The sequence below is a fragment of the Podarcis pityusensis genome (assembly GCF_964106645.2).
Source record: "Podarcis pityusensis genome assembly, chromosome: 16".
Classification (NCBI taxonomy): domain Eukaryota; kingdom Metazoa; phylum Chordata; class Lepidosauria; order Squamata; family Lacertidae; genus Podarcis; species Podarcis pityusensis.
In genome coordinates this window covers 29,572,093-29,588,713 of record NC_138041.1, presented here as the reverse complement: position 1 = coordinate 29,588,713, position 16,621 = coordinate 29,572,093, and the positions used below count along the sequence as shown (strand labels likewise).

Below are 16,621 nucleotides of genomic sequence, written 5' to 3'. Positions count from 1 at the left end.
GGAAATATTGCAGGGAATGGATCTAAAATTGCATAGGCGTGGTTTAGAGGCTCCCTTTCCTACCAGGGCTTGAAATAATCATTCCTGTATTTTAAAAAAAGGTCGGGTCAAGCTTATCACTATTCTCTGGGGCTGCGCTTGCGGGGTGAACCCTGCTAATCTTATTTATATGTTTACGTTGATTGCTATGTATAAAATGTATAAAATATAGGATGATACCGACAACAAGGCTTTTTCCAAGAGTGCTGCATAAAGCTCAAAAAGGGAGGCCTAGCCGCTTTCTGCCAACCTTGCCCCGCAAGTGGTCTAATGAGAACCGGAAGAGAGGATTGTGAAGAACACTTCCGTGTCGACCCTAACTACTCTTTGGTGACAGGAGAGGGCGTGCCCATCCACCATTTTGTTCGTTTTAGAAGGGGAAGGAAAAAAACCCCGAAGGAGGGAGCCGGAGTTTCCCATTGTAGGGCCAAGCAACGCCGTAGTCGCCATGTTTGATTCGGGCACTGCCTTTCCCTTTAATGTCCTCCTACAACTGTGGGCTGATAAATACACCAAAAAAGCGCCTCACAAACCCCAAACCCATGCACAACGCTGTGATTTTAAAAAAGAGTTGAAATTAAAAATGAGACGTTAAAAAGGAGAAACACGAGAGCCTTCCCCGCCCCCCCTTCATTTGAACTTCACCCGGAACAAAACCTTGGGCGGACCGAGCCTTCGAATGGCATTCTGGGAAATGTGGTTTTTGTTGCGGTTGTTGTTAAAGCCCGAACGAACGTGAGGGGCCCGATCCATTGGAGGTTTTCAACACACGGAGATGCCGGCTTATCGGGCGTCCGGTGCAAAGGCGGCTTTTGTGTAAAGGTCGCTGATTTCCAGCCCCTGGGAAAGAAGTCCCCACCCGCTTCCCCCTTAGCCAAGGGATCCCGCCCCCCCCCCCGCCTTTCGCTCCGTTTCCCTCGGCGCCTAAACGAGGCTTCCTGTCGGCCTCGAGAGAGGCAAGTTGGCTGGAGCTCCCCGGCACCCGAGGAGGCCTCGGCGGGAGGCCTGTCAGTAGCGAAGGGGACGAGGAGGAGGAGAAGACGCCACCATCATGGTAGGAGGCCTTTGGGGGGGTCTTTCTTTAGATTGGGGGGGACTGATATTGGATGTTGGTGGTGGGAAATGCAGAGTCATCCTGGCTGTAAGGAATTGCAAAAGTACACACACATCATCATCATCATCATTTATTATTTGTATGCCGCCTTTACACAGTTAAAAAACTATACTCAAGGCAGCTTACAGCATAACAAGATTTACATCATTACAAAAGTCATAAACACTAAATAAACCACATCAAAAAATACACAACGAAATGGGAAACAATTTCCACATGAATCAAAATCTAAAGCTAAGTATACGGCATTCATATCACACTTTAAAGTGACATAAGTAAAAAATAACAGCAATTTAAACAAAATCAAAACAAAACTGAGCCCTCACGCGTGCGCATGCACACACCCCATTGTAGTTCTGTGGTTCCTCGAAGAAAAGTTTTTAGGATGGGGGGAGGCGATGACGACTCGCATTTTTCCACTCAGGTAATAAAATACAGCCCAAAAAACCTTGCAAATCTTTTAGCAGGGGCACTAAGAATAAGATCTGTTGTTTGATTGACTTTCTGACATTGCTCAGTTGTTGTTGTTGTTTGTTTATGATTAAAACAAAAATCAAAAGGAAGCCTATTGGTTCACCCGTCTTATCTGCGGACGAAGGATGATGTGTCAAGTTCTGTCATTTGCATCCACGTGAGCCTCTAGAACGTATTTGGTATAGATAAGTATTTCGCTCTGTCCTCAATATATTGTATTTTATTTTATTGCTACGGCCAGTGGCGATTGTAAATAGGGTTTCTATGCACTTATGCCTTGCAAAGTAAAAGTAAAGCGACAACATGGGTGAAAACCACAACGAGTGAAAGCTGAAGTGAAACCTTGGCAGTATGTTTAAATGGAACAAGTCATGCCCAACCCACTTAAAGGTTTAGATTTGCGGCAGCACAGTCCCCATTTTACTTTTGTGTGTATACAGCACCATAACAGCAGTTTGCGCGACGGACAGTAGATTCAAGCGGGCAAGATCCAGAGAAGGCTGGGAAAAACAAAAACCCCATTAAAAACTAAATGGCAAAAGAGAGTTTTGACTAAAAATTGCCCCCAGGTCAAGTAGGAATCTTAACCAGTCAGTCGCCAGACTGGCTTCCTGGGTTCAGGGTAAATTATATGCAGATTGCAGTCTTACCACGAGAGCAGCTTTTGTGGGCCGTTGTTTATGTATTTATTTACATTTATACAGCTGCCACCTATCAGAAATTCTGCGAAGTGAAATAATAAAGACAACAACTTTAAAGCATAGTGTACCATTCTTGGCCTGGGAAAGCCCAGATTCAGTCAGCCATGCTTTAAGAACCTCACTGTTGGAGACTACTGCAATGCGTTCTGTGTGGGGCTGCCCTTGAAGATGGTCTGGAGGCTGCCACTGGTACAGGACACTGCTGTCAAGTGGGACAGCGAGATAGAATTGTATGTGGTTGAGCCTTAAAGCACTGTGCTGGCTCCACGTGAGCAACAGAGCTCAATTCAAGGTCTTGGTTCTCGTGTACAAAAGGTTGGAACAACTTGAGGCCCCAGGACTGGGCATATTGCTTTGAGGCCTACTTGTCTCATCAGTGAGTATGTGCTCCATGCTCTGGAAACTTCTAGACTGGATCATTGTCATCTGCTCTATGTGGGACTGCCAGTGATGATGGATGTTGTAGTCCAAGAACACCAAGAGACCCAAGGTTGAAGAACACAGAAGTTGACAGTACTAAGCTAGACAGACGAATTGTCTGATTCAGTATGGCAGCATATTATACAGTGGATGCTTGGGTTGCGAACGTGATCCGTGTGGGATGCACGTTCACAACCCGCAGCGGCGTGTCTGTGCACACGCGGATTGTGATTCGGCGCTTCTGTGCATGCGCAAAGCACGATTTAGCACTTCTGCGCATGCAAGAACCCCAAAACCCGGAAGTAACCCGTTCTGGTACTTCCGGGTTTCGGCGGGTCCGTAACCTGAAAAAACACAACCTGAAGCATCTGTAACCTGAGGTATGGCTGTATATAACTTGCCTCTTCTAATTCATTCTCTTGTTTTTCCTCCCCAGTTTTCCTTCAATATGTTTGATCACCCAATCCCCAGAGTGTTCCAGAACCGCTTCTCGACTCAATACCGCTGTTTCTCGGTGTCCATGCTTGCTGGACCTAATGACAGGTCAGATGTGGAGAAAGGCGGGAAGAGTATGTGCACATTTTTCTTTCTGAATATTCTCTTGAGGGCTAGATGGTTTTGTGTTTTGCAGGGGGTGGTACTTGAAAGAGCATTAAGCAACACGTGCTGGCTAAGCTCTCCCAAATGGAGCATAAGAGGAGCCTACTGGATCAGGCCAATGGCCCATCTAGTCCAGCATCCTGTTGTCATAGTGACCAACCACACGCCTGTGGGAAGCCTTCAGGCAGGACCCAAGCACAAGAGCATTCTCCCCTCCTGTGGTTTCCAGCAAATGGGATTCAGGAGCATTATCTGGATTATTGAAGTCTAAGGGCCACATTAGGGACGTGGGTGGCGCTGTGGTCTAAACCACAGAGCCTAGGGCTTGCCGATCAGAAAGTCGGCGGTTCGAATCCCCGCGACGTGGTGAGCTCCCGTTGCTCGGTCCCTGCTCCTGCCAACCTAGCAGTTTGAAAGCACGTCAAAGTGCAAGTAGATAAATAGGTACCACTCCGGCGGGAAGGTAAACGGCGTTTCCATGCGCTGCTCTGGTTCGCCAGAAGTGGCTTAGTCATGCTGGCCACATGACCCGGAAGCTGCACGCCAGCTCCCTTTGCCAATAAAGCGAGATGAGCGCTGCAACCCTAGAGTTGTCCGCGACTGGACCTAATGGTCTTGTGGGCTTATAGCCGAATAAAGTATTATCTATCTATCTATCTGGACCTAATGGTCAGGGGTCCCTTTACCTTTAAGGGCCACATTTCCTTCTGGACCACCTTCCAGGGCTCGCATGCCAGTTCTGGGTGAGGCCAGAGGCACAAGTGGATGGAACAATGAATGTAACATTTTGCCTTTGTACGGTAGGATAGTTTCTACACACATGCACATGATGACCCTCTCTGTCATCCTTCCAGACAAGCCAGAGGTATTTTCTGTGGTCGAGGAACCATTCCATCCAGTAGCCTGGGGAGAGTTCCTAAGGGCCAGGTTGAGAGGCCTAGAGCTGAGGTGGGAAACCTGTGACTCCCTAGATGTTGATGAACTGCAATTACCAACAACCCCAGCAAGCCTCACCAAAGATGAGGGGAGATTTAGTTCATCAACGTCTGGAGGGCCACAGGTTTCCCACACCTGACCTAGAGGGTCACATTTGGGCCACAGGCCTGGGGTTCCCCCTCCCTGTGGTAGCCTCGTGTTGAGTCTCCCTCCCCACTGAAATCTGTAGTATATAGGATACTTGCTTTATTGGTTTTCACACCCCCTACTCTGAATCAGGAGAAGGAAATATAGATGTTATGACATAGGACATTGGATAAACTTCTCTGCGTGTTAATGTCTGCAGGTGGGAATTCAACGGAGGAATATATTCTCGTATTAAAGTACACCCCTTGATTTTCCTGTGCTTGTTTTCCATTGCCATGCCATACCTAATCTTACTGTTAATTTCCATTTTTCGCAGTAATTATGCCACCCTCTGCTTTGGATCAACTCAGTGAGTATCTTCTATTCAGCGTACTTATGAAGATGTAAAGTATATTCTCTCACTGCAAATGTTTTCAGTGTTTTCTGTTCCACCTTTAATCGAGACAGGGGTTTAGAGACCCTCCTCTTAATTGTTTTAATCTTGTATTTGTATGACGGCAATGCCCGTTATCGCGCCCCACTTTGGTTCAGACCGCAATCCAGTTGTGGATCCTGACCTACCAGTTAAAGATTAAGGTTGTAGCTGGTTAAATCAGTAAGAAGCCAATAAGCATTTTGGATTGGCAACGTATGTGAAATTGCTGCTACAGTAACGCTACAATTATTTCCTCTTGACATTCCATCCCATAGGATGTGAAAGGGCACAATGATGGTCACCTCTTGTCCCAACTTCTTCTTGCTCCAGAGTCACACAGTGCTCAGACAAAACTATTTTTCTGTTGTTTTTTTGCCACCACATTACACTGCTCCTGAATTAATTGCAATGGCTGTCAATAAGGTACTAGCCTTAGTTCAAGGGGCTGCTACTAGTGTACAAAGCCCTATACAGCTATGGACCAGGTTGCCTAAAATGTTTTCTCACCCCCTTATATACCCAACTGTTACAGGAATTCTAAGGTCTCACATATATATATAAATCATGTGTTCATAAATCTACAAGGCAAATACATACATAAGTGTATAAACCACATCTGAAAGCAATCCTGAAGCCATTTTGACTCTTCCAGTGACCTCAAATACTTTCTGTAGTGAGGAAGGAAATGGAAGAAGCCTCCCCATTGTCCCTTTGCTCACAAATCCTGTCTTAAGGGTGTATTTGTGCGTGAATAGGGTGAGCCTGTGACCTGGTTTCAGGAACTAAGTATTAAACATCTCAAAAGGAATGGCTAGGCTGCCCTGGTAAAGCAATCAAGTGACCAGTATCCTGCCAGACAGGATTTCTGTTGTAGACCACCCCACTGTGATGTATTTCTGCTGTAGCCCACCTCTCTGTAGGAGAGGGCCTCCTGCAGATATCCCATTAGGAGGTCAGCTCTGTATGATTTAAGGTATTTAGGTCACAAGCCAATTAGGGCTTTATATGTTGCTAATAAGGCACGCTGGTGGCGTTGTGGGTTAAACCACAGAGCCTAGGACTTGCCGATCAGAAGGTCGGCTGTTCGAATCCCCGCAACAGGGTGAGCTCCCATTGCTCGGTCCCTGCTCCTGCCAACCTAGCAGTTCAAAAGCACGTCCAAGTGCAAGTAGATAAATAGGTACCATTCTGGCGGGAAGGTAAACGGCATTTCCGTGCGCTGCTGTGGTTCGCCAGAAGCGGCTTAGTCATGCTGGCCACATGACCGGAAGCTGTACGCTGGCTCCCTCGGCCAATAAAGCAAGATGAGCGTCGCAACCCCAGAGTCGGCCACGACTGGACCTAATGGTCAGGGGTCCCTTTACCTTTATGTTGCTAATAACACCTTGAATTTGCAACGCTTTCAGGGCTGATGTCACATGGTCCTATCAAGATTCCTCACTTACCATCCTAGCAGCCATATTCTGCACTAACTGAAGCTGTCTTCAAGGGCAGCCGCATGTAGAGTACATTACAGTAGTCCAAGCAGGAGGCATAGGAATACTGTGTTTAGTGTGGCGGCGCCTACTCCTTGGAGCTTGGAAACCCTGAATTAGATCAATGGTATTTTCCTATGTTCAATCCAGTCCTGCACAAGTTTTGTTGGACGCAAATCATACTGAGTTCAGCGAGGCTTACTCCCAAGTAAGCAAGTGTAGGCTCACAGTCCAAGATTCTTTATGCGAGCTTCCAAGAAAATTCATTTGATAAATGCAGTGCTTCTCCCCCCACCCCCATTTTTCCCTAGGCCGGCTTAATATCACCTATCCTATGTTGTTTAAACTGACAAATAAAAATTCCGACCGGATGACGCATTGTGGCGTGCTTGAGTTTGTGGCCGACGAAGGCATTTGTTACCTTCCACACTGGGTAAGTAGACACCTTGATTCTCTTCTCAACTTAAAACTTCTACAAGGGTTATATGAAATGAGTTACCCTCTTATTTTTAAAAAAATCATTTCACTATAGCACAGGCTCGTGGTGATGTCTCAGACAAACTGTGGATAGAATGTACATTCCCATCACGGAGCTACAATTCTCAGAGTAGCTGGTTGGTCCCTCTTCCCAGGGAACTCTGGGAATTACAGCTCTGTGAGAGGGAATTAAGGTCTCCTGACAACTCCCAGCACCTTAACGAACTACAGTGGTACCTCGAGTTAAGTACTTAATTCGTTCCGGAAGTCCGTTCTTAACCTGAAACTGTTCTTAACCTGAAGCACCACTTTAGCTAGTGGGGCCTCCAGCTGCCACTGTGCTGCTGGAGCACGATTTCTGTTCTCATCCTGAAGCAAAGTTCTTAACCCGAGGTACTATTTCTGGGTTAGCGGAGTCTGTAACCTGAGGCATCTGTAACCCGAGGTACCACTGTACAGGCCAGAGGATTCTTTGCAGGAAGCTCTGAGTATCTCCCAAGACATCATTTGAGCACCTGTCTTTGTTTCCTTTTGACAGATGATGCAGAACTTGCTCTTGGAGGAAGGGGGCCTGGTGCAGGTAGAGAGCGTCAACTTGCAGGTGGCAACATACTCCAAATTTCAGCCGCAGAGCCCTGATTTCCTTGACATCACCAACCCCAAAGCAGTGTATCCTTTTCGTTAAACCTCAGGGGAAGCCGCAGAGGGTGGTTTGAGCTGTGGCCCCAAGGAAGGAAGATGGATTGCCTTTTTCCAACAAGGAACCTCAGGATCAAATGTGGTTCTCCAGGGCTGTCCATCTGGACCTTGGAGCTCTTCCCAGCATGCACTTCCCCCCCAGGCCACACCCCTTCCTGTCTCTTCTTTGGCCTGGCTGACCCTGAGGGTCACGTAGTCCGACCCCATGCAATGCAGGGATATGCAGGTGACCCATGTTGGGGTTTGAACCTGGGCCCTTGGCGTTCTCAGCACCATGTGCTAACCAGTTGAGCTAACTGCGAGAAGCCAAGTTACAGGGAACCAGGCAGAGGGCCTTCTCGGTAGTGGCACCCTCCTTGTGGAACGCCCTCCCACCAGATGTCAAAGAGAACAACAACTACCAGACTTTTAGAAGACATCTGAAGGCAGCCCTGTTTAGGGAAGCTTTTAATGTTTGATGCATTATTGTATTTTAATATTTTGTTGAAAGCCGCCCAGAGTGGCTGGGGAAGCCCAGCCAGATGGGCAGGGTATAAATAATATATTATTATTATTATTATCATTATTACTATTATTATTATTATTATTATTTATAAGATATTTATTAAGGTTTTTTGAAATATTACAGTAAAAATGAAAAAGAAAAGAGAAAAATACAAAAAAAAAACAGTTAAAAACACACATATTTTCAGTTACTTATTTTCCTTTAGCTTGTTTCCCGGACCTCCTCGTACCTCCCTTTTTTGTATTCCACTTCAATTTATTGGTTCAGCAAATCCTTACCATTAGATTTTAACCCATTTATAACCCTTTTTTTCATATTCTCTTAAAGCATTACAGCTAGAAACCGCTTAATTACTATCCAACATCCTTCTGTCATTCATTAATTTTACAATATTTCTGTAAATAGTCTTTAAATTTCTTCCAATCTTCTTCCACCGACTCTTCCCCCTGGTCTCGGATTCTGCCAGTCATTTCTGCCAATTCCATATAGTCCATATTATTATTATTATTATTATTATTATATTTATTTATTTATTTATTATTGGCAGAGCCTCTGAGTGTACAGAGGTAAGAGTTGCATTGTCTTCCCTCTGGCTTTGCCTGCCATTGGCATGCAGCCCCAGAAGATTACTTAGGAGGGAAGGTGGCCCCTGGGCTCCTAAAACAGATGCTATCTGAAAATGAACAAGGGCCAGTTCAGAGACAGCTTCCTCTGATGTAGCCTCATTGACTTCAGTTTGCAGTGGACGCCAGAGACACCGATCTGTGTGTCTCCTTTTCAAAAGCTGGTAACATGCCATGAGCTGGAGAATGAGGAGGGGAGAGTTTATCTTATGAGAATAAGATGTAGGAGAAAGTTGACAGACCATGTTATTCTAAAGCAGATTTTCTGCACCATGGAGGTTGGGGGTCTATTTATTTTCAAGCATCTTTACCCCAGTCTGCAGTCAGAAAGGCTCCCAGGGTGGCTGACATAAGATCAATAAAGAGTAAGTCTCCCCTGTCAACAGGCATAGCACAAAAGGAAAACGAGTGAGGAGGGAAGATGGGAAAAAAAACCACACCAAGCAAACGCAGGCACTGGTTCATATAATGACCAGCTAGAACAGAAAGCTGTTCAGGGAGAAGAGGAGCCTGACAGAGCCAGACCCAGTGAAGTGTTCCTGCTTCACCTCTCTTCCTCTGCTCTAGCCCAGTGGAATGGCAGCCTGCCAGGTGACAATTGAAGGAGAGAGGGAGCCTCAAGGAGACGGGTAGGGTTAAAAGGAGCTGGTGATGTACCTGCAGTTGTGAAATGTAACCTTTTATGCTACCAGCATGGTTTGTATTTCAATTTAACTTTCTGTAAAGATTGGAAAACGCGCTGAGAAATTTTGCTTGCCTGACCACCGGAGATGTTATAGCCATCAACTACAATGAAAAGGTAATACATTGCCATTTAAAGCGGAATAAGCTATACCCGAGGAGCCCTGGAGGGAATGATTACCGTATTTTTTGCTGTATAAGACTCACTTTTTCCCTCCTAAAAAGTAAGGGGAAATGTGTGTACGTCTTATGGAGTGAATGCAGGCTGCACAGCTATCCCAGAAGCCAGAACAGCAAGAGGGATCGCTGCTTTCGCTGCACAGCAATCCCTCTTGTTGTTCTGGCTTCTGAGATTCAGAATATATTTTTTTCTTGTTTTCCTCCTGCAAAAACTGGGTGCGTCTTATGGTCTGGTGCGTCCTATAGAGCAAAAAATGTGGTAGGCATCATAATCCAGAAACTTGTGCGTGCATCTATCTGTGCAGTTGCTAATGCATCCAGGGCTGTCTCCTGGTTTTTAAGTGGATTTTTAGGTGACTTCTAGGTATTAGATTGAATTTGAGAGCTGGCATGGGGCAGGGCAGTGTGCGAGTAAAAGAGTTATAAGACAGGTAAGGCAACTTGATAGAGATGATATTGATGATGAGGTCGGCTGTCTTTTTTTAGATCTATGAGCTTCGAGTGATGGAGACGAAACCCGACAAAGCTGTGTCCATCATAGAGTGTGACATGAATGTAAGTGGGAGATGGGCGTCTTCAGTCTCACTGACTGCTTAAAACAGGGGTTGGGAACCTTTTTTAATTCAAGGGCCACATTACTCCAGTGGAAAGCTGTCAGGAGCCTGTGTTCCAGTATAGCTCCCCCCCCCCAGCTATTTCCCACGGGTTCACATTCCCATTAAAATATATTTAGTTTTTAGTAGCTCCGTCCATGTTTCACTTTAATTTTTTTATAGACTTTTAAAAACAGCAACCAAGTTTGTAAGCCCATTATCTCTCCTGGCTGTCCGAAAGTGAAAAAGCACCCGGTGTTTCCAGCAGAATGATTCAAAAACCGTCAATGCACACATTGGACTCCAAGTCCTGCCTTGCAGCTTTTAAAGGCCTCAAAATTCAAAATGCAATTGCAGAGGCAAAATTCAGGATGCAATTGCAAATGCAGATTGCACGGGCTGCTTTTTGCATTTTTCCCCAAGTACCACAAACCCACCAAATCCCCTCCTCTGTTTTGATCTTCTTGCAGAGAAAGGAGCTACAATTTTGTGCAACATCAAAACCCTTCTCCCTTCCCATTGTACAACTGATGGTCTTAAGGGGGGACCCAGAGGATCCCGTGAAATCTGGCTGCAGGAATAATTGCTTTAATTCTACTTCTGGGGAAGGACTAAATCACTTTGGTAGATTAAGGGAGGAAGCCATTTCTTAGGAATGTTGTTCTTGTTTCTTACCCTGATTGTGAATTTGATATTGACTCTATACCCAGCCAGATGGGTGGGGTATAAATAATAATAAATTATTATTATTATTTATTACTATACAGGTGGATTTTGATGCACCCTTGGGTTACAAAGAACCAGAAAGACAGACACACCACGAGGAGTCCACAGTAAGTGGCCTTGTATATTCTTCTCTCTTTTTACTTGCTTTTTCCTCCCCCCCCCAAAAAAAAAACCCCACTCAGAAGAAGCGGTGAATGCGACAAATAAATTGATAAAGCTGGTTGTCAAGTTACTCCTTGCTTTTCATTTTCTTGATTGTGTTGGTTGACAGAGCAGTCCTTTTGTTGGAAGATTCAGGATTTCTTAACAAAGTGCATGATTAAACTGTGGAACTCACTCCTACAAGAGACAGTGGTGGGCACCAATTTGGATAGTTTTTAGAAAAGGATTAGACCAGTTCACTGTCGGTGGATATATTCCACCTCCACGGTTTCTGAGCACCAGAATTGAGCGGAAGGAATGCTGTGGAGCCATTGTAAAACAAGTCAACTTGTTTCCCCGCTTGCTTTCCAGGATGTGGAGGCAGACCACAGCGGCTATGTGGGTGACCTGGGATTCCGTGTAAGTCTCTTTGATTAATTAAAGTATATTTCTTAGCTGCTTTTTAAGAAATAACAAGAACAACAGTTTTATTTATATCCCGCCCATCTGACTGGGTTTCCCCAGCTACTCTGGGCGGCTTCAAGCACGTACAAAAACATTTAAAAAAAACCTCAAAGCTACTCACAAACACAAAGATTAAAAATAGGGATATCAAACATCCCACAAAGAGGGACTCAACACCCTCTGCATCGCCCCATATGAAGGAAGCTGTTTATAGATATTACAGCGAACCCACTGAAATGTTTCACTTATGCTAAGACTTGGAGCATGTTGAGAATCCAGATTCAGAATATACCGTACTTTTCTGTGTATAACACGCCCCCATGTATAAGGCCCCCCCATCTGGGGGACTAAAAATTAAGAAAATGGGGGGAGATTGCACAGAGTTGTTGAGCTTTTTTCAGGGGGCGGATTGTCGAAAATCACTCACCCGCCTGGGCAACGCTAACACTCGTGCCTTCTAACGTCTGTCCCCTCGCTGGCAGAAGTAGCCTATTGCCCGCCCAATTGCCACAGCAATACCCAATCCAACACCACCCCCTGCTGCAAACACCAATAACACGCTGCAGACCATCTCTGGCTCGCGGCATCAACCAATCCCACGTCACCCCTAGGGACTACCCATGTATAAGACGACCCCCGATTTTAAACATAATTCTTCAGTAAAAAACCCCCAAATAGTCTTATACAGTGGTACCTCAGGTTAAGTACTCAATTTGTTCCGGAGGTCCGTACTTAACCTGAAACTGTTCTTAACCTGAAGCACCATTTTAGCTAATGGGGCCTCCTGCTGCCGCTGCGCTTCTGGAGCACGATTTCTGTTCTCATCCTGAAGTAAAGTTCTTAACCTGAAGCACTATTTCTGGGATAGCGGAGTCTGTAACCTGAAGCATATGTAACCTGAAGAGTATGTAACCCAAGGTACCACTGTACACGGAAAAGTACGGTAGATATAATTCCTTTCCAAACCATAGAACAGTTGCAGTCTAATGGGCAGCCTCTTAAAGACAATCCTCAGTAGAGTTGTTGTTTTTCTGCTTAGTTTCCTTGGGTGATTGCCTCTGGGGATTTCTTGGATAAATTGGATCAGGACTGTTCAGGTGGATATAGGCGTCATCCTACGCGGGCCATCACTTGAGATGCTCCATTTTACAAGGATGATGATTTCATGATGATGACTCTGCCTTTCTTATCCCTGCAGGCCTTTTCAGGATCTGGGAACAGGCTGGACGGGAAAAAGAAAGGCGTCGAGCCAAATCCTTCTCCAATTAAACCAGAAGACATTAGAAGGTTGGTTTGCCTTGATGCAATTCTGTGTGTCCTCCAAGTGAAATGACTTGGGCCGTTTCCATCTCTGTCTGCTGCATTGCCATGGCTTCAGTATTTGTGCGAGTGGGATATTCTCGCTTGGAGTGTAGTAACGTGGCTTGGAAAGGAAGAAAAGAGACAGCAGCTATGTCGGAAGCAGGAAATTTCAGGTCCAGGAGGCAAATGTGGCCCCCAAGCCTCTCTATCTGGCCCTTAGAACTCTTCCCCAGGCTACACCCCATTATGGGTCCCTGCTTCACCTGAGCGTTTTTGCCTGTTTAGAATGTGTGCATTCATCCCTTTTGCTTGTCTGGATGGAGGACAGAGAAGGGTGTGTAGAAGCAGGTCTTTAGTGGTTAGGCTAAGAATGAGCAACTAGCTCAAGGTCACCCTGTTTGAACCCAGGTCCTCTCTGGTCACTGTCCAGCAGGCTAAAGAAGCCCCAAGTCACAGCACTTCTCACCATGGATAATGTTGTGACTTTACCTTCCCCAAACCTGGTGCCCTCCAGATATTGTGGACTAAAACTTTCATTTATCCCTCACCCTCGGCTGTGCTGGTTTGGCAGTGATGAGATGCGCAGTCCCAAACATCTGCAAGGCACCAAACAGGGAAAGGCTGGCTCATTTGTTTACAGCGGCAAGTCTCGCACAAGCTGGGATAATGTATTTCAACAACTCCATCTGAGATCAACCTGTGACTTAAAGAAGCCTTGTGAAGCCAGGTGTTTAAAATTGCTCATCCACCAGGAACCAGTGAGGGAGATAATTACTCTTTCAGTAGAAGCCAAGCAAAAGGAGACAGCTGCATCTGGCTTATGAAGCACACTATCTCTCTCTCTCTCTCTGTCTCTCTCTCTCTCTCTATCTATATTAAACCAAACCTTGGCTCCCAAATGGCTCCATTTCCAAACGTTTCAGCTCCTGAACACCAAAAATCTGGAAGTAAATGCTCCAGTTTTCGAACATTTTTCAGAAGCTGAACATCCAACGTGGCTTCCACTGAGTGCAGGAAGCTTTTGCAACCAATTGGAAGCTGTGATTCAGTTGTTGAACATTTCAGAAGCCTACCTTTAGGAGACCCCATCCTGTTCCCAGTCTCCAGCTTTTCCATTCTCCTTCACCCGCCCAACCATCAGTAAACATTCTGAGCATGCTCAGTCTTCATTGAATTGTTTTTGGGTCCTCTCATCACCCCAACTTAAAAAATATTAGAACCCAAGTCAAAAAAAATCATGCCAAGTTTTTCCTTCTTTCTAAGCAGGAGCAAACCCTTAACTTCATGCTTTTTTCTTGATTTGATTTGGATGTTAATCTTTTTCTGTAAATTGTGAGCTGGCTCCATAAGGCAGAAGGGAAACGAATATATGAAGTACATGTACCTCATTTGTCTCTTCTGCAGAGGGATTCCCAACTATGACTTCAAAATTGGCAAGATCACATTCATCAGAAATTCTCGGCCGCTGGTCAAGAAAGTAGAAGAAGTGAGTAAAACTGTACCTTTTTCACTTGAGGTTGTCCCCAGTGAAGGGACGCGGGTGGCGCTGTGGATTAAACCACTGTGCCGCTTGGGCTTCCCAATCAAAAGGTCGGTGGTTCGAATTCCTGCAACGGGGTGAGTTCCCATTGTTCGGTCCCAGCTCCTGCCAACCTAGCAGTTTGAAAGCATGCAGTGCTAGTAGATAAATAGGTACCACTCCAGCGGGAAGGTAAACAGCATTTCTGTGCACTGCTGTGGTTTCACCACAAGCGGCTTAGTCATGCTGGCCACATGACCCAGAAAAACTGTCTGCAGAAGCAGACAAACGCTGGCTCCCTTGGCCTGTAAAGCGAGATGAGTGCCGCAACCCCAGAGTTGTTCGCGACTGGACTTAATTGTCAGGGGTCCCTTTACCTTTTCTGTCCCCAGTGAAGTATCCCATTTGCAGAAGGCCTTCCACCTTTGTAGTGGAATGTTTTCTCTTCCGCCCTGCTCTGCCCCACCCAGCCCTGTTGATGCAGTGTTGGTTAAGACCAGCACTTAAAAAAAACAACCACCCAAAGAATCTGACAAGAGAGCTGGGGAAGAGATCTTGGTCACTCACAATAACTCTGTTATTTGCACTGCACCCAAGACAGACCCTAAAACTCGTTAACCTCGTGTACTTTGGCATTTCTAAGCATTTTCAATAAATAAGTGAATAAGCAGAAGTCAGCCCAGCTGAAATCACGGGTTCAGTGCAAAGCTGGAACTACTCATGGTGCCTGAACAGGTCGCTGCCTGAAAAGTCCAGATCTTCACTTCTTGTATGTGTAATAATGAATAATAATGTGAGTTTATAAAGTAATATTTCCCATTACCCACCCCTCTGTTTTCAGGATGACTCTGGAAGCCGCTTCATTGCCTTTTCTGGAGAAGGCCAGTCACTCCGCAAGAAAGGAAGAAAACCGTAACTCCCGGAACCAGGAGTTGGTCGGGAAGAATAAAATAACACTGCAGCGTTTCTGACTTACTTTAGCTTTTCTTTTGTAAAAGGACGTTGTATGGGGGGGGTGGCGGCACTTTTGTTCATAAGCAACAGAAGGACATTCTAATCTGTTTCTGCACTTTCAGGTTCAGTGGGTTTTACTTAGTAGAACATTGTAAGTTGCATGTTGATGAAGACAACTCTGGTAACACTGAGCAGCAGAGACACGAAAAGAATGTGGATTTCTGATGGTCCCCCTGGAAGGCTGTTTTTTATTTATGGCAGCAAAGGGTTCTTGAATAAGTTGCTTTCTTGTATGTTAACTTCCCACACTTGGAAAATAGGCATGGTTTCCTTACAATTTAGGGCAGGGTTGTGGAAGCCTTGTGGGCAACCTTCCAGGGCCCGCATGCCAGTGTTGGGCAGGGCCAGAAGCAAAAGCAACATGTATGAATGACTGGTTTTTGTACTCTTCCTTTGAATGCCTTTGTATGCCAGAACATTCAGCCATTTGATACCTGACCTGTACTGTGAAGTGTTACAGCTCAGGTGCAGGTTTCTTAGCTAGAACTATATGGAATAAAATTAGTGGTTTACATGCATGTGGAATGGATGGTAAACATACGGTTTCTTAATAGTCGTCCTGGTTAAATAAGAAAAGCCCTGCTTAAACCAAAGGCCTATCTAGTCTGGCCTCCTGCCCTCACTGTGGCCTGCCAGATGCCCAAGGGAAGTTTGTAAGCAGGACCTGAACGCAACGGCACTTCCCCTCCTGTGATTTCCAACAACTGATAATTCAGACGACAGTGGATCTAGAACCATAACCACCAGGGTTGGTAGCCATTGATCGCCTTATCCTTCATGAATGTTTCAGCATAAATAAGCAAAGCAAAATTTCTACCTTCTGATGGCTGAAGAAATGGCCACACCGTACTGTTGTGCTTTCACATTGTGTAGTTAAATTGGGTCAGCAACCTTTTTCAGCCGTGGGCTGGTCCACCGTCCCTCAGACCGTGTGGTGGGCCAGACTATATTTTGGAAAAAAAAATATGAACTAATTCCTATGCCCCACAAATAACCTAGAGATGCATTTTAAATGTTGTTAGCCACTCTGAGCCTGGCTTCAGCTGGGGAGGGCGGGATAGAAATAAAAATTTATTTATTATTATTATTAAATAAAAGGATATATTTTACTCATGTAAAAACACGCTGATTCCCGGACCATCCGTGGGCCGGATTGAGAAGGCGATTGGGCCACATCCAGCCCCCTGGCCTTAAATTACCCCTGAGTTAAATTAAGTGCTTAGGCAATTACACCACTATGCCTCAGTTGCCATGTGGAGCCTTAGTGACACACTGTAAAATTTGGTAGTACAGTGGGAAACCAGTGAAGCCAAAAAAAAGACTCACTTAGGCTGCAATCCTGTCCTCAGCCACCTGGGAGAAAGTTCCATTCAAC

At 45.4% G+C, this 16,621-nt stretch overlaps 1 protein-coding gene across 2 annotated transcripts; it reads left to right on the top strand.

The window, feature by feature from the left end:
* The first annotated feature begins 737 nt into the window (after nt 1–737).
* Nucleotides 738–15,198, top strand: UFD1 (ubiquitin recognition factor in ER associated degradation 1). 2 transcript variants are annotated; one of them, XM_080985266.1, is made up of 12 exons: nt 738–1,093; nt 3,185–3,317; nt 4,748–4,780; nt 6,633–6,754; nt 7,337–7,467; nt 9,352–9,424; nt 9,973–10,041; nt 10,847–10,912; nt 11,319–11,366; nt 12,610–12,698; nt 14,118–14,199; nt 15,074–15,198. In XM_080985266.1, exons 1-12 carry the CDS (start codon nt 1,091–1,093, stop codon nt 15,146–15,148), a joined length of 924 nt encoding a protein of 307 aa, XP_080841392.1. In that variant the 5' UTR covers nt 738–1,090; the 3' UTR covers nt 15,149–15,198. The 2 variants fall into 2 exon arrangements, with proteins under 2 accessions (XP_080841392.1, XP_080841393.1); XM_080985267.1 differs by lacking the exon at nt 738–1,093.
* Nucleotides 15,199–16,621: the final 1,423 nt, after the last annotated feature.

Bases quoted from the DNA above. Each gene is read 5' to 3' on its own strand.
- UFD1 (XM_080985266.1), top strand. The intron at 7,468-9,351 runs GTATCCTTTTCG...CTTTCTGTAAAG, and splicing joins ATCACCAACCCCAAAGCAGT to ATTGGAAAACGCGCTGAGAA. The intron at 11,367-12,609 runs GTAAGTCTCTTT...TTATCCCTGCAG, and splicing joins TGGGTGACCTGGGATTCCGT to GCCTTTTCAGGATCTGGGAA.